The sequence below is a fragment of the Anas acuta genome, chromosome 6 (assembly GCF_963932015.1).
Source record: "Anas acuta chromosome 6, bAnaAcu1.1, whole genome shotgun sequence".
NCBI lineage: Eukaryota > Metazoa > Chordata > Aves > Anseriformes > Anatidae > Anas > Anas acuta.
The window spans coordinates 32,714,806-32,737,273 of record NC_088984.1 but is presented as its reverse complement, the minus strand read 5'-3'; the positions used below and the strand labels follow the sequence as shown (position 1 = coordinate 32,737,273).

Below are 22,468 nucleotides of genomic sequence, written 5' to 3'. Positions count from 1 at the left end.
TAATGCTCTAATAAACTGTGCTCTGATATACATGTATGCTGTGCCAATTAATCTAGAAGGTAGATGTGAAATCCTGTATCTTCAGCAATGTTTCAGTCTTCATTCTGAAATAAATGTAAGTACCTGGGTAGATGGGGAAGTGTGGCATTCTTCATGATAAAATAAGTGAGAAATAATAGGTTACTAAGGAACTGTTCTTTTTTCATGAGACACTTAAGCCCTTCCTTGTACCCCTATAAAAGTCAGCCTCCCTGCTGTAAGAAGGATGCAGGTTTAAGCTACATCAGGGCTACGTGGACAACAAGATACTGCTTGGAAAAAGACTGAACCTGTTCAGTTTAAAAACTGAGATTAGTTTGAAAACCTGCTGAAGTGGAATGATCTTGTAATAATGGTATGAAATACTGTAAAAGGGGAGCTGTGTGGAAAAGAAGAAAATATTGCTATGGGGGAGCAGGCTTACATCCCTGGATGGGTTACATTAGAGGACTTTGTTCAGTCAGGAGCCTTGTACGTGCAAATTTTTCTGCCAGAAGGATGCCTTTGTCTGAGCTTCCTCATTGGGTTTTCCATGGTGGCATGTGTTGGAGCTGCCTTTCCTCAGTTGTTCTGCCATTTCTGCCTTGGTTTTGTATGGTGCCAGCTCTGTGGTATTGGTCACCCTCCATAGTGCTGTGTGCCAAGGGCCAGCGTTTTGCGGCTTGACCTTTCCCTTGGGATCTAGCCCTGCTCCTGAGGAGTTAAACTCAATTGCTTTGAGTAATGGAAAGTATGTTCATTAACAATGTTCTATTTAAAATACAAAGCAAATGCAACGATAGCAAGAGGTGTCAGATGACCAAGACTGAGAATCACTCTTTCCATTGGGAGCCTGAACAGATGCAGGGCAGCCTTCTGCAGCTGCTGGGGTCTCCGGTCTCTCTCTCTGGGGTGAGGAGGAGCTGAGGAGCTCAGCAAGCATGTGCTGTATGGGAGCGCAGCGTGGTGCTGCTGGTGCTGGGCACATCTTTCCTCAGAAAGCAAAAAATAAGGAGAGGAGGCCTTTCTTTTCAGGAGCATCCCCCAGGATCAGAGCTCTGAGCAATGCAGGGGTTACTAGCATGTGGGCAGTAGGTCAAATCAACAAGTTTAACTTTTCAGTTGTTTTTGAGGCAAAGCAGAAGGTTCGGCAGCTCATAAAAAACACACCAGAGCTTTTTATGCATTTCCAAGTTGTGCTTTCAGATTGGGTACCTGTTGGGATGGGGTTTATCAATGGAATTAAAACTGAGTGGTCTGGGTTTGTTCTTTCTCTCAAAACTTTTTTTTTTTTTTCCTTTAAATTGTCAAAACATCTTGTTTTCATTGGAAGATGTAGTAACAATTTTGTTTGTTGTCACAATGGTTGAATGAGTGGCTGGTTGAAGCTGTCACTAGCTGGAAGAGGCTACTACTTAAGGTGTGGGTCTTTACAAATGGCTGAATGAAGATAATCCCCAAATGTTGTCTTATCAGAATATGGACATCTTTCTTTCTTTCTTTATTTACAAATAATTGTTTATGTTTGGGATGGGAAACTTTTAACTACCAAAACTCTATCATAAAAATCTATTCCCTGTGTAGCTCAATGAAATCCCTTCCCACTCAGCGTGTTTAGTGGGAAAGGAGTATTATCTTTATTTTCATCTGTTTTATCTGAAAATTATTTCTGCCCTGACCTTACTGTAGTGGAGTAATGTAGGTGACGTTGTCTTGATTGCTTACAATTAGAGTTCAGAGAAGTACTGTCGAGCTGGTTATGTCTCATAACATGCGACTGTTTTAAAAACATGTTTTTGTTTGTTTTGTTTTGTTTTTAAATGAGTGGCTTAATCCAGCCTATTTCTCCACAAATGAGAAGTCATCCCATTCTGCTACTAGTCTGGGGTTGGGCCCTAAATATCTGAAAAGTTAACTGAACTTGCAGTTCAGAGAGGAACGAACGATGGGAATTCTGGTCCTTCAGGCCATGTCCAGCCCTGGACTGGGCTGGCTACGTGACTGCGTGTTGGGGTAGTGTAGCAAGGAAGCATCAGAAGGAGACTGACCGTGTAAATGGTGAAGTGTTTTGCTTTTTGTTTGCTTTCCCAGCAACTGAGATCCATGGTTTCCTTGGAAGGAGGAAGCACACAACATGTGTGTATGCAGTATGTTCAGAAACAGAAGGGTGTCTAGCAGTCCCTTGAGAAACAACCTTCAGGCTGAGGCCCTATAAATAGTTTGGTTAATGCATCTCATGCTTTTTTTCCTTACCTTTTTAGGACAGGCTAAGCAACCACCTCATTTTTTTTTTCTTCTCCCTTTCTATCAAGGTTTTTTCCCACTGCATGAAGCAACCACCTGTAAACTACCTGCTGGCATAGGTCTCTGGGCAGGGCTCATCTCTGGGTCTCTCTTGGCCCCATTTGCCAGCATGTTGAGGGTTTAAGTGGGAGACTTTTTTGGGAAGCCTTGGAAAAGAGGCAGCTGCTGCTTCACTGGTTGTGCCGTGGCTTATTCTTGTGCCAGCTGCCCTTGCAGCACCTGTTGGCTCTTGAATTATGGTTCTTGGGTAATTTAATAAGGCTAAGCCGGATTTTTATAGAACAAGCTGACCCTCAGAAAGGAGGGTAAGGCAGTTTTGGGAACACTCAAGGAAAGGAGCAATAACGCTTAGGGCGGGGAGGTGTGGGTAACAATACAGCTCTGAGAGCTGGTTACTCCTGTGGTTATTGGGCTCCCCAGGCCTGGGGGGTTACAGCCATGGGGTTGGTGCCCCCAGTACAGAGCTGGTATGGGCGGCTGCTGTTCCACGTGTCCATAAGATTACAAATACCGCAGGTAGTTAGGATCCCTTCCTAGTTGTGCTGTGGACCCACTGTTGTAGTGTTAAGGAGGAGATTTCACCAGAAAGGGTGGCTCTGCATGGCTCCCCAAATTAGGGTCACCATGGTTGGTCTTGCCTGGGATCTCAGGGCAGATGCCACCCCAGGGGCTGTTCTGGTGCCAGCTAGCGGGTGTCCTCCCCAAAACATTCAAGTGCTGATTGTTCCTTCTGCCAGTCCCCCCCAGAAAACCCTTTTCATCCAAACTAAGTAGAGTGACCTCTGGAAGAAGTTTAAATATGTTTTTTTTGCATAAAACTTTATTTTGTGGAATACAACATACAGAAATAAATTAAGTGCTGAGTTCTGCTTTGAGTAGGTTTGAACTGCTTTAGGTGGGGGAAAAAAGACTTTATAGCCTCAAAGTGACCACAGGGTTTTATTGATGCTTTAATTTTCCAATGGATTACATTGCTTCATGGGAAACAACATGGAAAGAGATGCTTGGGATGGATGAATGCTGGATGGTAGCAGCTTTTCCATCTTGCTTGCCCTGATGAAAGTTCAGTTTTTGGAAGTGTAGTGACCCAGAGGCAATACCTGTGGATGCACTGGTAGAGATTAGTGGGCTTAGAGGCACGTCGTCCAGTCCTCTGCAGTTTCCATGTTGATGGTGCCTGCCAGAGCACGAATTTCACTTGGGCAGATCTTAGGTGCCATCTGGTCTTTCCGAATTTGACTTGTTCTAGGAAGGAATGAGAGAGTTGAACTTGAAGTCACCTTTGGCTGAAAAAACACTTGCAAAATAACAAACTGAGCCCTTGATTTCTATCTTGAGGTGTCTGTTTCTTATGAAAGTTGAGACGGTCTTTCCCAGGATAGAATAACAGTCCAAAAGGGCCCATAGAGCCACGGTATTTGTTTTTGCACTTTAAAGAGAGCTGCTGGCCTTTGCTGTTGACAAAAGAGAATCATGTCAAGGTTGTGGGGTTTTGCTCTCTCTTTGTAGAAATACTGCTAAATGCTCAGATACTTCTGAAGCCGCCTTTTGGCTATTGATCATGACTTAAAATACTTTTTTCAGGTGATTACTTAATTTTATTTGAAGAGTAGCTCACAAAAGTATTGAAGCTACTCTCTACAGTAATCTGTATGTTGTAAGGTGTTGCTTAGACTTGTTTTTTCTTTAAACAAATAGTCTCTGTGATTATAGGATAAATGTCTTAAGCTGTTGATTTTCATAGTATAAACTCCAATTTTGTATGACAACAGAAATCTAAGATGATATTGAAGCTGGTGTTTGTGATCATGGATAAACAGAATGTTTGTTTGTTTGTTTTTTCATGGTACAGATATCTGAAAAAAATGCACTAAACACTGCCTCAGTTTCCAGCCAGTTGTGGAGCTGGGATTAAGGCCCAAGAATCTGCTCTCCTGTTTTCCTTGCTCTTGGAAAACAGTTTAATTTTATTGTATCATTGGGGAGATGGTGTCATGTTGATTTCATAACCTGTGTCTGTAACCATGGACTTGTAGGAACCTTCAAGCATAGCAAAGAGACAAGGTTAAGACTGCAAATGTGAAGAACCTACCATTTCATATCTGGGGATGTCCACTTAGACAGACAAGATGTGCTTTACAAATGCTGTGGAAAAATACAAATGCGATGGTTAGAAGGAGCAGTAAATAGTAGTTTGGGAAATACTCTTAAAGGCAAGAGCTGGTCAGGAGCTGATGGTGTCAAAAAGGCACTTCTGATTGAATTTGATTTGGTAATGTGATAGGAAGCTTGAAGAATTTAATATTGTACAAACTATATTCTCTTTCTGCCTAGCTGTGATGAGACCAATGACAAACGGAGTGCTTTGCCTAAGCCATTTGCCGTGGGTTAGTTTACTTCCCCCCGCTACAGCTTTTCTACAGAAAGTCAGAGCCTAGAGACCCAGGGCTGACAGCAGTAGCCTTCTCTGCTGTGACCAAAGCTAGCCTTTTCAGCAGTGTGACTGCAGGCTAAGCATGTTGCAATGCTTGTTTTCATGCGTAAACCTTTCAACATAACTCAGCTGTAGCTCTGAACTGGTTTGCTGGAGAAGCTAAAAGCCAAGTGCAATGAAACTCAGCACTGAAATGTAGGACAAGAGAGTGGTGAGCCCCCACACCTACCCTCATAGTTGATGCAGCCGTTGGAGTCTTCCTGACCTTTCATCAGTTCATCTACTTCCTCTTCTGTCATCTTCTCGCCTGGAGAGCAGATACAGCCTGGTTAATTCTTACACAGACGCATGATGCTGGATCCTACAGCTCTTCCAAATGCTTCCTGTGTTTTCTAGGTTAGTGAAAAGGCCTACAGCTGAACTGAGATTTATTCATTTTAACTCTCTTTAGAAATTCTGTACATGCACATAGACACAGCAATCGTAGTTATTTCTACAGAGTGAAGAAACTACACAACAAATTCTCTGTCTGTGTGCTTTACTTCACTGAAGTTTACAGCCTGTTCTGTCTATCACTCAAGAGGGTCTCTTTGTACCTGGTCTGAGTTTAGAAGTAATAAAGCCTTTCTTTTAAGTTTTCTATTGTGTTTTATATCACCTTTCCCTTTGGATTCCCAGGTCAGAAACCCAGTCTTGTCTGGCCTTGTAGCTTCCTGTCTCTCCAAGCTAGTTAGAACATCTTTCCTTTCTCTCATGCCTTCAAACAGCAGCAATTTAATGTTCAGAGGTGATAATCCCTTACCCAGCGTAGCCAGTACGTGACGGAGTTCAGCCCCCATGACTGTGCCGTTGCCTTCCTTGTCAAAAACACGCAGACCTTCAACGAAGTCTTCATAGGTACCCTGGTCCTTGTTGTTAGCAGCTGCTTGCAGCATGGGCAGGAACTCTTCAAAAGTAATTTTCTTGGCATTCATCTCTGGAAAGACAGCACCAGTTGCTATGCTACTGCACACTTCAATGTGTGTTCACTTGGGGTATTCACCACCACATGCAGGGAAACCTCCCACCTCACTTACACGCCTTGTTCTCCAGCTTACTCCCGCCTTTCCCATGGGATTTGGCAGTTTCTCTGTGAAATCTGAATTCCCTCTTACCATGGGAGCTAATTTTCACATCCATATGAGTTTTCACATACTTGCTCAACTTTTCACACAGTTTTATAAGCTTACACTTGTTTTTTTTTCTTTTTTTTCCAGGAATGAAACTTGCTGTATGAGTTGATTGTTGAAAAGACTTTGATGGGTGGGAGCTACAGAATATGGTAAAATGGATCTTGAACCCCAAGCAGTGGGGAAAGACAACAAGAGTGGGATGTTGGGACTTAGGCAAGCCCCTGGGGCTGCCAATATCACGTTACTGACCTCTTTGGCTTCTCTTGGATGTGAAAGCAGAGGCTATTAGCAAAAGAATAAGCCAGTTAAGAATAAGAATGTCTAGAGGAATATGAATATTCCACATATTCAGTGTGGAGGCTGAAGGCCTCACAAGCTTAGTGCATCTAGCCCCTTTCTTTCCGTGAGCCAGAAATTGTGGTTTCCAGCGAGGCCTTCCCCATGTGTTTTTGTTAGAGCAAGGCTGCTAAAAGGATCCCTTTCTTTTTTTTCTTACCTGTATCTTTGCAAAGAGCAGTTTTCATTTGGGCAGGAATGAAATATAATAGATGGAAACATATGAAATTTTTGGATGTAGAGTTGTTACTGAAAGTATTTTGCTACCTGGCTATATAAAACCCCTGACAGTTATTGCTCTGGTCACTTACAGCACCTTGATGGTTTCACCTCACTGTTAGTCCTCTGCTTAGCGCTTCCCATGGGTGCTAATGCTGAACTCAGGACTTCTGAGTTGTTCCTTAGAGCCTCTTCTGCCAAATGTAAGTGTTTGGATATGATGTAACCCATCTTAATAAGCGACTGCTTGAGTGAACTCAGGGATGTCCCGTACCTAAACTCTTGAGAAAAGATTACCACAGTATTTACCACTTGTATTTCTAAAAGGGGGAGGAAAGGAAATAGAAGGTGGCAGCTAGTAAAAGGCCACTAACAAACAGCCTACACCTCATATGTCTATGCGTGTACCAGTTTTAAGCAGAACGCCCTGTTCAGCTGAAATATACAGATGGGCTGCCATCCTCTTCAAAAGGAACTGGTGAAATTCCATGTGTTCCTGCTTGAGATCCCACCTGACTTCCCTATTGGAGCAAAAAAATCTTCTCCCTCCTACTGTGAGTACCAATGTTGCCTAATTACAGTTCCTCAGTTTGAAAAAAGGGCCTGGAAGAGACTGCAGGGCACTCACCCTCTTTGCTGGGGTTGCCCAGGATCTTGTTGATCTCAGCATTTGTGGGGTTCTGCCCCAGCGCCCGGACGATGTCACCGACCTGGCTCAGGGTGATCTTGGCATCACCAGTCCTGTCAAAGAGGAGGAAGGCCTCCTTGAAGTCTGCAAGGGAAGAGCAGTGGTTAAATCAAGCCGGACAGCTCTGCAGTGACAAGTTGTATGGACAAAGATGTGAGCCTCTTGCCTCCTGGCACCGTTCCAACGACTCCCGGGGAGTTAGAAGGGGAATCTTTGACCCATGATCCCAAGAAAAACTCCTCCCTTCTGATGTTTTGGTTTCACTATTTTTAAACTTTTCCTGGCTTTAATAACCACCAGTAGCTTTGTGATTGACCCTGTAGTTATTTCAAGCACAGAGGAAGATAAGCTTTCTACAGACTTTGCCATTCAAGAACACGTTTCTTTATAGGACATGGTAGTAGAAGGTAAAAATGTTATTGACTAATCCACTCCATTTTATCCTGCCCAAGGACTGGGACTCTTCTGCCAAAGCACATAGGAGTGCAAAACATCTGCCTGCAATTCCAGCATCTCAGCCACACAGTACTAATGGGAAACTTGAAGGTAGATTTCAAATGCTGCTACTCTTGCTTTTTCATAAAGCTGCCTTACAACGACACTTCTACTTTATTTGCTCTCCTGTCTGTCCGCACTTCTTACAGATGGGTGAATATCCAGCTCTTTCCAGTGGCAACACTTGCATTGCCTTATTCTGGCATGTTCCCAGTGCATACAACTTTGAGACTTTGCTTCTTTTGGTGCTGCCAAATTATCAAAGTTCAATCATCTCCTCCCCCGTGCTGCTGACAAAGGACTTAGGGGTATTGACACTTTTCCTATACAAATTGGTGCAAGCAGTTGCCTTCAACACATTGCCTGTCTTCATTTTATGCTACAAAACTCCATGTTAATCTTACTGTATTCTTCAAGCTTTTTAAGCTGTTTATTGCAATGAGTAAAGGTATCTTTTTTAAAAAAAAAAAAAGTAATGGGTTTATCTAAAATGCCATTTTCAAACCTCATATGTCCAGAGCATTTTGGTCTGTGCTGTTGTTTTGGTCTTTTCCTGCACTGCAGTGCCTAATAGCTCTGTGTTTTAACTCCGAGTAAAGCAGCATAATGTCCTTCCCTTGGCTGTCATGCTCTCCCAGCAGCTAGGGAGGGGCTTTGTGTCCTGCAGTGCGTGTAGGTGGAATGTTCTTTGTGCCTCAGGGCAGATTTAGGAGCAATAAACCACATCAAGTCATGTCCTCATTCATCTTGTGCTGGGGACATCTGACAGAGGTACTTAGGTTCTTGCTCTAGCCATCCATACACTCACTGTGTTAGTGGAGGAGTTGCTGGCACCCAGTAAAACTGCTGATACAGGATGTCAGCCTGCTAGGCTGTAATCTAATCCACCTGAAACTAACCTTCTTACTGTTTGATGTGTGAGACCTATAGCCCTTCACTGCTAACCCTCTCCCCTTACAGCTATTATTGCAGATGATGAAATCAAGGCCTTCTGGATCTGTGTAGAGCTTCCCCTTACAGTATCCCAGTTTCGTATCAGCCCCTGCTCTAGCACATGAGGTTGATAGAGCTGTGCTGATTTATACCATACAATCAGATCTTTCATCTGGTGCATTCATGACATTTAGCCAGAGCAAGAGATAAAATACAGTTCCAGTCTGTTATTAGCAAAGCCAGTTGGGAGAGTTTCTCTTTTTTTGTAAATCCCATGGAGGTTTATGTTCATTGGGCTCTGAACACATCTCCTCAGCTCAGTAGAAAACCTTACTTTTGTCTCAGGCATGCGCTTCACTGCAGTATTTTTTTTTTTTTTTTTTTTTAATAGCTAGTCCTAGTTTATACCCCTGGAATAAGCAAATCTAAAATCACTCTCTAAGGGGGGCAATGCCGAGCAGCTGGTGTGGCTGGAAATAGCTACTGAGGGCGGGACATCTCTATTCCAGGGAAATCCTCCCTCTCGCAAGTGGTTATTAATTGCTACTCTGCTTGCTTTAATCAACAGTGTTGTAGCATTAGAGCTGAAATATGTAGGGAAGCTGGAAGAAAAATCTGCTTTGTTGTACATGCCAGCAGTTTTGAATTGATGACATTTCTCTATTAAACCTTCCCTACCCTTCTGTAAAATTTTCAGAATTACAAAGTAAGGAAGAGTCTCTTTCCTTTGTGACCAGGACTATTTGGACTGCCAGAAGAAGGTTTCCATGCCCACTTGCGGCACGGTACCTCTCCCTGATGAGTTTTATGGTGCAACCCAGAGAAGGCTGGTGTTCAGGAAGGTTAGAGCTCTTAAGAGCTACTTCGAGCTGTTCCTCTTGCCTGGAAAATCCCTAGAAAATCCCTGTATTTTCTATTCTAAATACATTGTTCACAGTGAGGTCTGCTGTACTTGATACGGAATTTTAGACATTGTCTTTAAAAACTACATTATTTAATATAACCTAAATGCATCTTCTAAAGTATTTTAAAAACTTCAGCTTAAATTTCCAGGTCTTCGGGGGAGCTGCTCATGTCAGGATTTTTTTTATCAGCACATCTACTAGATTGAAAAAAAACATTTGCAACTTGGTGCTCAATAAATCGCCCCCAGGAAATACAGCAAGATCCCTGAGAATTGCAGCATAACATCCAGTCGATTATATTATAAGCAACAGGTTGCACAAGTTGCTTATTTACTAAACATTCCCATGCTTCATGAATATATTTACAATAAAACAGACTCTCTGCTTCCCCTTCCATAGCATCCCCCAGCAAAAGTGACAAGTGGGCCATTGGTGGAATCCCATACTTCTGTTCATATAAAGTCACAGCTAAATGAAATTTTTAACTCTTTCCTGTTGTACTTCATCTGTCTATTTCACTCATGGCTTAAAAATAAAGACCACTTTTCAGCACCCTTTAGCACAGCTGAAAAATGTTCAGCAGGTAGAGCTGGTAACACCACGCTATTTCCACTCAAACAAGCTCATGAACTTCTCAGCTTGGGTCACACATAAGCACACGGATAAATTGCATGTAACGTTCCTGTTCGGTGTAAGTCAGCACAGTTTTTCTGAAGCCAAGTTTGTGGTGACTTGTACTGGCTGAAGTCCTAGCTCATCTTTTGGTAAAGGTTAAACGTTTGAGCCTGTAGCTCCTCTCTGAACTCACATACATGTAAAACACATTGGCTGTCTTGTAACTTACCATCCTGTTGCTCCTTGGAGAACTCGATCTGTTGGAAGGAAATCAATCACAAAAAATAGCTTAGGAAGGGGGGGCTGGGGGAGAACCTGCTTGTTTTCTAAAGCATCCAGCTCAATCCATGAGTATCTTCCAAAACAGCAAAAATACGGCCTGTCAGATGTGCAGAAGTAATGCAGATAGCAAAAGAGCTGTTAAGACTGGTGAATACTTAGCGTTCAGTAGCCATTATGTTCCCCCTCCTGCCCCCGGTAAAGTTTAATTTTTGTTTCACTTACCATTAATTTGGTCAGGAGTGAAGGACTGCAGTTGGGAAGAGAGAGAGAAAAAAAAAGAGAGAGCTAGTACTGCTGAAAATGCACTGAGAGAAAGCAAATAGCACAAGGTAGCTGCAAGGTAGCTGAGTGTTCTCACTTCTGTCTTGCCTAATTAGGCCTTGCCAACCTAAACTAGCAACCTGCCTTGTAAAAATGCATCGCCAGGTCTGTTTTTAAAGGTTCTGTTAAAATCTGCATCCTGGGGAAAGCCAAGGTTGTGGCTAGAAGCAATAACAATCTCAAGCCTCTTAACTAACATATAAGTCATTAATGTACCATCAGGTCACTTACTGCTTTAGTGTAGACCTGCTTTATTATGACCATTTGAAGTAATATCGCTTAACGAGCAGCTTTTTATACGTTAACAAAGAAAATAAACCATGCCCTTAAAGTTTGTTTCCAATTAGCTTTTGACAGTACATTGTTTCATAAAGTACTAAACTACAATACTTTCTTATATCAAAAATACTACTATTTTCCTTTGCCACTCTTGCATTAGATTAAAAAAAATGCTTATAGCACCAGCAAACTGTAACCCTTCTGCCTGAAGCTGCAGGAACCACACGTCTACCACTGCCTGGAGCAGAGCTTCAGGCTGACTGGAAAGCCTTCCACAGTCCTTTAGGCTTGAGGAGGAAAATCAAGCAACCCTAAGCTGTCGTCTTTTGGTCTATCTTTCCCACTTAGAACTAAATTGAGCGAGAAGCTGGATTTAATCATGTAAAATACACTGGCTTGCTGCTAACTACTTTAGCTTTCTAGTGGACCCACCATGATTGAGAGTTGGAAAAGTAGAGCGGCGGACGGGCAGGAGGGATTAGCTGAGATGTCTCTGAGAGTGGTCCTGCTTTCCTGGCCTTTCTTCCTCTTATTTATCTGGCGGCGCTGACGGCATTGCCTGGATTAGGTGTCAGAAGGAAGCTGCCCCTCCCCTCGGTGAGTTCTTTAGCTTTCTTAGGGCAAAGTGACAGGAGGCTCCATGCCTCGATGGGCATCTTACGGCTATTTTTAGGAGGCTGGAGAGGGGCAGGGGAGTAGCAAGCAGTAAGTTTGAATCACGTCAGCAATTTCTGGGTCCGGACCGTCAAGCAGGGATATTCCCTGTCCAAGCCTACCAAGAATTCCCTTTAGGGAAGGCTCCTATTTTTCCAATAAGCTCTTAAGTCAGCAACTGAGCACCTCTTGGGGCAAGAGGTGCAAGGCATTTGCCCAGCTGGCTGTTTTTGCATGTAGCCTGCAGGTTGTGTGTAAGGTGTAGCTGGATGGTATGCTTTGGGCTTGTTTCAAAGCCCATGAAATCACTCATATTCCTTGCACCTTCACTGGGCTGTTCTCGACCCCTTTTTTGGATAATATGGTGCTTTGCATTAGATGAGTGGCGTTGCTGCTTGTCTGGTGCAATCCAGGTGTTGGCGCTGAGCAGAAGATTCACCTGCTGAAGTGCCCCCCCTGAAGGTCTTCCTTTGCTGGTTGGGTTTTCCAAAATTTTGAATGATTCCAAGAGAAAAATGATGCAAGTGTCTTGCACCCAGCTATATTAGTACTAGGCTTGCATCTGATGTGCAGAGCAGTGGGACACTTAGGATACCCTCCTTCTAATGGTTGGGGTAGGACAGTAGTGTGCTAGCTTCAGAGCTCACTGGTGTGGTGAGGAGAGCAGCTGCTGGGGTCAGAATTGGAGAGGTTTTTGTTCTACAGGCATGTGGAAGAAGCCAGGATGGAAGCAAGAGCCTCCAGAAAGCTTCGGGTATCGGAAGGGTGACTATTCATGGTGGGGAAAGGCAGCGCTTGCTTTTTGGGTAGCAGACGAGGTCCTGTTGGGACTGCAAGTGGAGAGTTTCAGGATAGGTTTGAGGAGGGAGGTGCTGCAGTTTCTTCAGTAGCAAAGACTAATTCCTATCGTGTACCATTTTATAAGCTTGTATCACAATCTCAAAATGGGTGCTGTGAGAGGTAAAAGAGGGAGAAAAACTGCTCCAAACCTTGCTCCCTGTCACCTCAAATGGGTAGGGAGGGTCATGAAGCTGGCGTGGAAATGGTTGTGACAGCAACAGACTCCATGTTACAAACATCCCCTCTCTAATTTTTTGTTATTTTCCTTTGCTGTGCACTTGCCACTCTTTTTCTAATGGTAAAATGTGATTAGTGAGAAACTTTCTGCTGCAGTTCACTTAGTTACCCTGAAGATAAACATAACCTTTTTGAATATTTGTTTTTTTTCAGTATGTTGAGTGGTCTGAAAAAAATAATCCAATCCAAGCAGACTGTTAACATTTTTTTTAAACTAAACAATCAAAATAAATCAAAATATTTAGTTAGATTTGAGACTTTAACCTCCTACTTCCCCACTTAAAAACTAAAGATACAACTGCAAGGAGGTTTCCAAGCTAGTCATTTTAGTTGGAAAACACTCTGTCCAAACAGATTATTGTTTGCATTTTGGGGGAATATGGGGAACATACTGAGCATGAAAAATGCTCTGCTGCCCGTTCTTCACTTTTGATTCCTCTTCTACTTGTATCTGCTACTATTTTCATGTGGGAGCGGGACCGTATTCAGGACAGACCATGGCTATGGGGCTGTGTAGGAAAGAGGTTTGATGTTTTTTGTCTGAATTATCCAACATAGGCTTAGCACAGTTCAGACCTCCTAATTAAATACTGCCTGGGGCTGGAGCACAGGCAGTGAGAAAGCTAATATGGATCTTGGCCATCAGTCCTGATGCATTAATAGAGAAGCTTTCTAAAGACTTTGGCAGAGCTGAAATGTTGCCTGGGTCAACGCGGTGTGTTGCCTTTTGTGGAATTTTCCTCCTGCCCTCAGCCTCTTGCTGTCCAGTGCTGGCAACTGGAAAATGTTCCCCTGGAACACCATGATTGAATTTGGTTCAAAGAAAACATTTCTTGATACCTTCCCTTCCTCGTCAGCTCTATGGTTGGCTACAACAAAACCTATCCCAAAACATGTTAGATGACAACCAGAAAATAATTGGGGCACATTTGTCTTGAATATAGAAAACTGATACCTGGATTAAGTATCTGGCTTGAATGGTTTATCAGGTGTGTATAAATGGAGAGGGGTCTCCATATAAGCCAACTGAACTCTTGACTGTATGAGACTTTGGCTCAGGTTTTAGATGAGGAAATACCTGGGCACCACATCAGCCCTTCATTTCATTACTTGTCAAATAAAAGTGTCCTAGACAGAATTTTGCTGGGGAGTAATTTTCTAGCATGGGCACATCACATACAATTGAATTAAGAATCACCCTGCTTTAGGCCTGTGGGGTCTGTCGGGGGCTTAAAATGCTACTCACTTTGAGTAAGTGCATCTATAAATGCCCTCAGTAAAGCAAATACAACAATCCTTTAAAAAAATCGTCAAAGGTAAGACTTGTGATTCTGTGAGAAGCTTTCAAAAACTTCCCAAGGTAGAAAGGAAGATCTTGCAATGAGGAAACCTTTGTTCTGTTGGAACATGTTGTAAGATAGGGAAAAAACAGCAGGAACTGGATTTCTCTAACTTGATTCAGCCCTTACTTATGGACTAAGTTATTATCCAGGAGGATATCTATACCAAGGAAAAGTGCTGTTTATTTTCAGTTAATGCTCTTCCAGGTATAGCTTGTGACCGCCTTCTATTCCTCTCATTGCAAATTAGAAGTGTTTTAACCAGAACCTGGTTATATAGGGTAGGGTGAACAGGGTTATATGCAACTCCTTATCACAGAATCACAGAATTTCTAGGTTGGAAGAGACCAGATAAGCAGAAGACCCAATCCATCCAAACCTTTACTTCCAAATTCTTATTAGTTCCTAACTTTTCTCTCAAAAAATCACTGGTTCATGGACCCCTGGTCCAAGTCTTTGTTGCATGGTGCTGTTCACAGAATCACAGAATTTCTAGGTTGGAAGAGACCTCAAGATCATCGAGTCCAACCTCTAACCTAACACTAACAGTCCCCACTAAACCATATCCCTAGTTCTCACCAGTTTAGGCTGGTGGGCACTCTAAATACAGCTGTGCTGAGCCACAGCCACTTTGTACTTGTTTTATGGATCTGGGCAGGGTGAAAAGGCCCAGGAAAGGACGCTGCTGGAAGCTGAAGATGCTCCATCTGCTTGGTACCCTTTGAGTGAGTTACAGAGAAGAGAATCATTTTAGCTGGGATTTGCTTAGAGAGCCCCCAGGTAGTTCAAGGTGCTGTCTCCATAGAAGAGACTGAGAATTCATTGGATGTTTGGGAAAATCAGAGAGGGGAATATCAGAGTGTCCCTCAAGATGCCTGTTATATGTTTAGCAGTTTATACAGGCCTTAAAGGATTTCCTTTAATTCTGGGTGGATATAGCTAGGGTTGTGCCTGCTGTAGTTCACAAAGTATCTGCTTGTCACTACTGCCTGCTCCTCGATTAATACAGATGCACGGATTTTCTAGCAGCCATGACTGAGGGCAGGATTACAGAGCTCTCAAACCCCACTGGAAAGCAGGCAGTCGTTGTGCTGACCCTCACCCTGGTTCAGTAACTGGTGCAATTGATGCTGCAGAATTCACAGAGGCTGCTTCTCGTTTAAGTAAGAATCAGCAGCCTGATGCATTTAGCCTCCTGTCTTTTAGAAGGCAAATAAATGCTAAATGCAGGTTTTGAGAATGAAACTGCCTGAAAATATAATAGAAGAAAGAATAAAGATGAACACTGCTAATATATGGGAAAGAAACGAGATACTACAAGGTTTGGAAGAATAGTTCAAAATCTCTTAGTTTAATGGACTCAACATTGATGAATTGGGTTAGATTTTCCCCTTCCAAGTACTCTGGGTAACTTCCTGGTTTGCTGACTTCAGTTTGCAACTTTACAATTAGGCAAAAACTTTTAGATAAACCTTGGCAATTAATTGAATGTGCCCTTCTGAAATGCCTGGGAGTGAAATGTTCTGCAGCTGCTGATCTTACCATTTTGCACAGATTGTATTGGCTTTATAGGGAGAAGGACATTCAGATGTGCTCATTTGTTAGTGTGTCCCTTTTCTAATTGCATTTAGTTTTGCATGAATGTGCCTCAGTGAGGGGATGTGCAAGGAAATGTGAGGCTCTGGAGCTCTGCTCTTTCAGGCATCCCTTGTTTTAACGTGCCTCCCAGTGGCAGTGGTAGAGTATTAACATTATTTTAAACTCTCGCTACTTGACATTTAAATGCTATGCAGTAAAGCAGCCAGCTGAAAGCACTTTTTGGCAGTGGGTGTAAGATGTAATAAAGCCTCAAGGAACCAGGGGCAAATTTCCATCTTGGCTGTTTCATATCTCCTTACAGGCAACTTCTTTCTTTACTTGTCACTGGCTAAATTAGTCACCTTCTTCTTACCTTATGTAAGATAAACTCAAATATCTTGTTGCTATCTGTAATGATCTCTGTGCACTGAGGGGTTTAAAACTGTTTTAGAAGTGCTGTTAGGTTCTTTCAGTTTATCTGGTGATGGGAGAAAGTCTGTACCATGTTAGCACTAGAAAGTACTCTAAGTGAGCTTTTGAGATGCTTCTCTCTGTCATTTTCTCTGAATTCCATTGTTTCTACCAAATTTTGTCACTCTCCAGACCCTCCAAAGGCTATAGGTATCTTTTAAATGCTGCCAGAGCTGTGAATTACTAAGAATAGAGCCCTGTCAAAAATCGTTGCTTTTGCTTTTCAAACCATTTTTCCCATTAGCAGATGTAAGAAAGTGTCTGCTAAAATATATGGGGAAGGTTCTGCTTCTGAGGGACTCCTTGCTTAGCACTTTAGGAGGAAAAGGAGGAAAAAAAGGAGGTAAAGTTCTGAAAAATTTGTAAAGAAAACTTCCTGAGTGGTGGCCGGGGCTGCTCTGGAGTGGATCCCAAATGCTGCTGTGTCTCAGCAGTCAAAGGGATAGGAGAAAGCTGGCCTGGATGGTCAGATAGGTACTTGCACATCTCTCCAGGCAAAGTCGTACTTGTGTTTGTCTCTGTCCTACCTGAAGGGCGCTTTGGGGCTGGTGACCTTGTCCAGCAGGTATGTCCGTCCTAAAGAATCTTTCTGGAGTCATCACTGGGGTTGGATCGGGCATAACCTAAAGGCCTGCGCCAAAAACTTCAGCCAAGAACCTGCCAGTTCCCAAGAAAGCCTTTAGTGCTGTGAGCACAGCTCCTGCTAACCCTCCTGTTCTCACTGTGCCACTTCGCACAGAGTTTGTCTGCAGCGTAGTCGCTCTGGGCGCTTCAGCTGACATTTGCAGTCCTGCTTGCCCTCCAGCCCAGCAGCTTTCTGTCAGTGCATTTAGGGACATTACCTCTCTCTGGTTATATCCAACGCAATGCCTGTTCAGAGGTCACCTCCTTGAGTAGTAAATGTAATAAGAGTTAGGACGTTTGAAGAAACACTTTTTACAGCCTTAAGAGCTCTGTATTTAAAAGCAAAACAATCACACAGGTTTGTTTTCCATGCAGCAGGCTCCATCATGCATCACACGGTTGCACAAGGCCTCAGCAAGTCTTTACTAGTGAATAGCTCTGAATTACTTTCCCCTATGGATACAGGTAGCTTGTCTGCAACAGGGCTTAGCATAATTGGTCCCTGGCCATGAAATTTCATCTTGAAAGCAGCAGTGTGGGAAGCCTCGTGCACCAAACGAGCGTCGCTTATACTGTGGATACTTGCAGGTACCCTCAGGTGTACCCTTGTCAGCAAAGGGCCTGGTGAAACAATGTGTGTTCAGGTCACCTTTTGCAGAGCAGGAGTCTACAAAGCACTGAGCTCAGCATCTCCAGGTCCCAAAGCCTTATTGCCAATGCTGTGAGGCTGGGCAGGACCCTTAGATTTCCAGTAAAAAAAAACAACAACAACAAAAGCACACTCTTTGTGTTGGTGATATGGACAAAGTTGAACACAACAAACCCTCTCTACCTGCTTCTGATTTGGACAGTATGAAGTTTAGGCATTTCTCCCTGCCTCTGCTGCAAAACCCAACACATGAGGAATCCTCATCAGAAGTGGCCCATAGCAGTGCTGTTCGTCAGCTCAGAGTTTCTTGCTTAGGTGTGCGTGGGAGAAAAAAGCTGACAAAACAAACGAGCTACGTTTTGTGAGAATGCCCTTCCTCGAGTCTTAGGTTAAAAATAAAAAAATCCAGGGGTCTCTTAACAAAATGACCCAAATGGTCATTTCTCTCTTAGTTGTTCTCGGTTCCTGTTCAAGTCCAGTTGGTAACGTTCCATTGTGTCCATCACCCTGTTCTTTTCCTGTCAGTTATGACTTAACTATTGACCTGTGCACCTGACATTCAAGTCCCAGGATGCCCAAGTGATAAGGAAAATTGGAAATATAAATTAAGGCCGGAAAGATTTGTATAGAGTAAATTCTGAGTTTTGTTTTCTTGAGTAGGAGGAAGAAGGGTCTTTTAATTTTCCACATCAAAACGAATTCCTCCTCCTCCCAGTCTTTGCCTTGGTTCCCTTCCTGTGCTGGTTATGGTGAGGTGAGGTGATAAAAGGGCTGAGTTTAAATTCGAGTCTCTAGCAGTCTGGTATTCCTGTTACTCAGTGCTGGAGTCAATAGGTGGTGCTCAAAAATAGAAAATCTGGTACTAGGAAATCACCAAAGGTTTGCTTTGATTTGGTTAATTTAGGGTGGAGGGGGAAGAAAGAACAGACAATATTGATGCGAGAGGGTGAGAGGCCTGTCACTGCTTCTGAGGATGCCAGGTGGTTTTGGGGTGCCTGCTTTTGCAAGAACCCAGCTTGAAACTTCATAAATAGGGCTGGCTTTCAAAGCATGCACCCTAAGAGTCCCAAAACCAGTTTCCTTGAAGGCAGACCAAGCAGGGCATCCAAGGGAAGGGGTGCCCCCAAAAGAATCCCCTGTCATATTGCTAAACCTCCTTATTGTTTATTCTGGAGGCATTATCTCGGATGACAATTGAAATGAAGTGCACAGCCAGGTTTGGATTATTTAGCGGCTGTACCCTGATTAGGCAGCTCCACTCTTACCTGCTCCAGCTGTAAGATATGGAAGGAGCTTGGGGGAACTTGTGTAGAAATTACAGAAGCTTTTCTGTGCGTCTGCCTGCTTTGTGACTCCCCAGATTATCACCGGCCCCACAGCTAGGTGTTCCCAGGAATCCCTTGTTAGCAGCAAGCTGCAGCACGGCTGCAAATTCCCCTGGTGAGCACAGAGGGGCCGTTTGGAAAGGGACTTGTTGGGAGGGCTGGAGGTTTTGACTGGTAAATCAGTGCAAAGAGCCCCAGGACTTGGGTTGTTTACTGAGAGTCCTGGTCAGAAGCTTAGCTTTAAGTACTCTTTGGCTCCAGAGTTTGGCTGGAAATGGTGCTGTGCTTTTTCTTGTGCTGATGCTTTCCTGGCCAAATGGAAGGATTCAGGATTAATTAATGCTAAAGAAGGGATTGAGCTAGAAGTCAGAAAATGTGAATTATGATTGCTGACTCTGCCACATATATCTCCCAAGCAAATTGTTTAGAGGAGGATGCTATTTCCCATCACTGCCTGAGGTCTCAAAGAATGCAGCTGGGTAGCCCAGGGTGGCTGGTTGGGACCTCAGGAGGTTTTCCAGCCCCTGCTCCTGTTCCAAGTCTGTGTCAAAGGTGCTGTGGTTGTTCCTGGTGTCTTCCCAAAGAGCCAGCCCTGGAGGTGCCACAGTCTACCTGGGCAGCTCTGGCCTGCTGTGGAGGCTCAGGTAAGAGGGGAAGGCTGGGGACAGAGGGGACACTTCACCCTCACGGGCAGTGCGGGCTCCTGCGTCACCCTGTGGTGACTGCTGTGCCATGGGGTGGACCCCTCAGTGCTGGGGGGCTCCGTCCCTCCTTGCAGTGCCTCAAGGCTTCCTTGAGGTCAGGATGAAGAGCAGAGGGGATGCTCAGAGAGGGATCTACAACAATGACGAGCGAGTGTGGCAGGGGCTGTGCCAGCAGCACATGGCAGGGCAGCCCTGCACCATTCATCGTGCTGCTCATAGCTTTACTCATTTGCAAATAAGAACAGTAATGCTTATGTGCTTCCACTAATGGTAAGAGAATAGTTCTGTCTTACGCAGCCCAGGTTTTTCTGCACATCACAGAGGAAGAATAGTGTCTGATGGTATCTTTCAAAAGAAAGAATTTAGGAAGGCTATCTTTTCTCAGTCCCAACATGACAAAACCCAGCATGTTCTCTCTGCTACCTGTATATATATCCTGCAGTGACAGAGAGCTGCCTGGGTAGAGGAGTAGGTTGGACTGCACCACGGAGATGCCTCAGACTGCAGCCGGCCATTTTTCAGGGGGTAATACACTGTTAAGTCTATTTATTTAAAGATAGATTAGCTGGGATCACTGGAGTTGAAAATTCTATTTTCTCCTAATGAACTGGACACAGAGAGCTATCAAATCATATTAAATTATTTAGTAGGCAATCTAGCTTGTGTCCCCTTCATCTCTGGAGATGGGTGAAATGTGAGGTCTTATCTAATTTTCAGACAGTATTCTCCAGAACAGTTGGCTTTCTTTGTAGCCTTTACTAAGATCACTCTAAATATTCCAAAGTGTCTTTTCCCACCCCCTCTTGCTCTTGGTTTTGCTTTGCCAGTGAGTTCAGCTTCAGCCTTGCAAGAAACTATGTGCTCTTTCAGCAAGGGACTGGCTACTGGTGGTGAAAGTTAAAACTTCAAGAAATTTTACCAAATGGGTCACAATCCTGGGACTGTGTGGGTGACAGACTGTGTGTACTAAGGCACCTGAAGCAGAATACATCATGAAATTAAAATGAGTAGGTCCTATTAGAAGACCTTGTACTCCTTCGTTTCTTCCTAGTGGGCATGATTCCTTATGCAGCGTTCAGCAAACTGGCCCTGGGACCAATCAGCTTGTCAGGTAGGTGGAGAATAACTATGTATAGTCATGCCCAGAGAAGTGGGTCTGTCCCTTCATCTCTTTAACTGCTTAACCTCTCTCTCTGCTCTTTCTAAATAGAGAATTTCCCTTTGAAGGGAATTTGAGGAATTCTCTTTGAAGGGGCCAGGCAGCAGTTGGTGATGTCAGGTGGCATGCAAGGTCTTGGTTCAGCGCAAGTTCCAATGGATGTGCGGTCAAGGGAAACCTCTGCAAATCTTTTCTTGGTTACTTTCAGTATGAAGCAAACTGCAAATTTTGAGTAAACATGAAAAGATGAGGGGAAATCACTTGAAATGCTTCCCTTCGTGGCTTTCTAGCTCATGGGTCTCTCTCAATGTTTGTTGTGCAAAGAGAATGAAAATAGATGAAATTGGCAAATCCTTTTCATCTCTGCTTTTAAAGATAAGGAGTGCTGATCTCAGAACACATGGCCAAAGGGTTATCAGGTATTTGCAAAAATTTGGAAATAAATTTGAGGGGAAACTGCAAAATAACATCTGGTTTTAGTACCGTGCTATGGGAAAACATTTCATTTCACTTTTCAGTAACCCTTTCCAACCCTCACGCATTTAGGTCAGGGCTTGGGGGTTGAGGATTTTTTTGGTGGAACTTTAAAATTCAGCTTTACAAAACAGGTCAGACTGATACTGATTTGGTAAAAAGTTCTGAGGGCCACCTTCTACAACACGTTTGAAATCACCAGGCTTCATTCTTGCATTAAATCATGCGCCATGCCTCGCATCCCTCCAGCTACTAACACAACCGAAAGCTCAGGCAGATCAAGAAATCAATCCCTGGGGGGTTACTCATTCATTTCACCACAGTCCCCAAGCAGGAAACAAACACACACAACGTTTCCCTGCTGGTTTCAGCAAGGACTCTGCTAACTTTCCCCTTTGGGAGCGCTCGGGGTCAGCGCTCAGCACACGTTCATCCCTTTACCTTGATGCTCTTGAGATCAATTGCTGGCTCTTTGGGTTTAGCAGGCGCCGGTGCTGGTGCTGGGGCAGGTGCTGGGGCAGGTGCTGGTGCTGCGGCCGCTGCTGGTTTCTTTACGTCCTTCTTTGGTGCCATTTTGTGTTGCTTAAACTTGAGAGTAAAGGTAACCCCCCCCAAAAAAAAAGTTTAAAAACCCTTTAAAAGTGATTCCTGGGAGAGAAGCAGTGGTCAGAATGAGCTACAGCCTGTGCCCTGGGGGTGGACCCAATGTGCTAAAATCTAAAAGGGCATATATATATTTCACTTAGTGCCTTGTACAGTCCTGACCCAGGCAGCTGGATTGGACAGCTTGCTAATCAAGGGGGATGTCATTCCAGCTCGGGCTATAAATGGAATGTAAGAGTTCAGGGCTTCATAAGATCAAGGGACCTGGGTGGCTTCCCCCCCACCCCTCTTTAAAAACCCCAGCCACCTTCCCTGCATTTTTTTATTTTTATTTTTTTGAATGTGTGGAAAGTGGAGGGGAAACGTGACAAACCCAGCTTCAGCTCTGCTGCCGACATTCGGACATGGGTTGAGCGGTCCTTTTTTCTCATCAGAACCTCGGTTCTGCTGAAGTAATAAATATTCTCTCCTTCCCTACCCTTTTCCCCCATGCCTGCGTAGTGCTCCAGGAGGGTTTGGTTTCAAGCAGGAATTTTGACTTTAATGGCTGGGAAGATCATCAATTTCCAGCCTCGTTTGCCTCTCTCCCCAGAGCCCCGTACTCCTCTGCTTCCTCCTTTTACAAGGAAGTGTTGATCAAGCAAAGGCTCTGGGTGTTTAAAAATAAAGCAGACAAATATGGAAAACACCGCAGTGCCTTCAACCAAGGCGTCTCTCCAAACCCTGGGCATTTCTCAGCTGCTCTGACTTCCTTTCTATCACATTAAGACCCTGTTTAAAATTTAAAATTGCTTCCTTTAATTTCTTCC

At 43.8% G+C, this 22,468-nt stretch overlaps 2 protein-coding genes across 4 annotated transcripts in view; one reads left to right on the top strand and one right to left on the bottom strand.

Annotated features, from left to right (window-relative positions):
- CPS1 (carbamoyl-phosphate synthase 1) overlaps positions 1 to 22,468 on the top strand; it is a 177,464-nt gene that overhangs the window by 7,097 nt on the left and 147,899 nt on the right. The window lies entirely within an intron of this gene.
- On the bottom strand, positions 3,243 to 21,775 carry MYL1 (myosin light chain 1). 3 transcript variants are annotated; one of them, XM_068686458.1, is made up of 7 exons: positions 21,498 to 21,775; positions 10,349 to 10,376; positions 7,112 to 7,255; positions 5,559 to 5,732; positions 4,986 to 5,063; positions 4,415 to 4,467; positions 3,243 to 3,567 (listed from the first exon to the last, which is right to left on the bottom strand). In XM_068686458.1, the coding sequence occupies exons 1-6, from the start codon at positions 21,627 to 21,629 to the stop codon at positions 4,439 to 4,441; spliced, it is 585 nt and encodes a 194-aa protein (XP_068542559.1). In that variant the 5' UTR covers positions 21,630 to 21,775; the 3' UTR covers positions 3,243 to 3,567; positions 4,415 to 4,438. The 3 variants fall into 3 exon arrangements, with proteins under 3 accessions (XP_068542559.1, XP_068542562.1, XP_068542560.1); XM_068686461.1 differs by lacking the exons at positions 10,349 to 10,376; positions 21,498 to 21,775 and adding exons at positions 10,624 to 10,648; positions 11,434 to 11,572; XM_068686459.1 differs by lacking the exon at positions 21,498 to 21,775 and adding an exon at positions 10,624 to 10,641.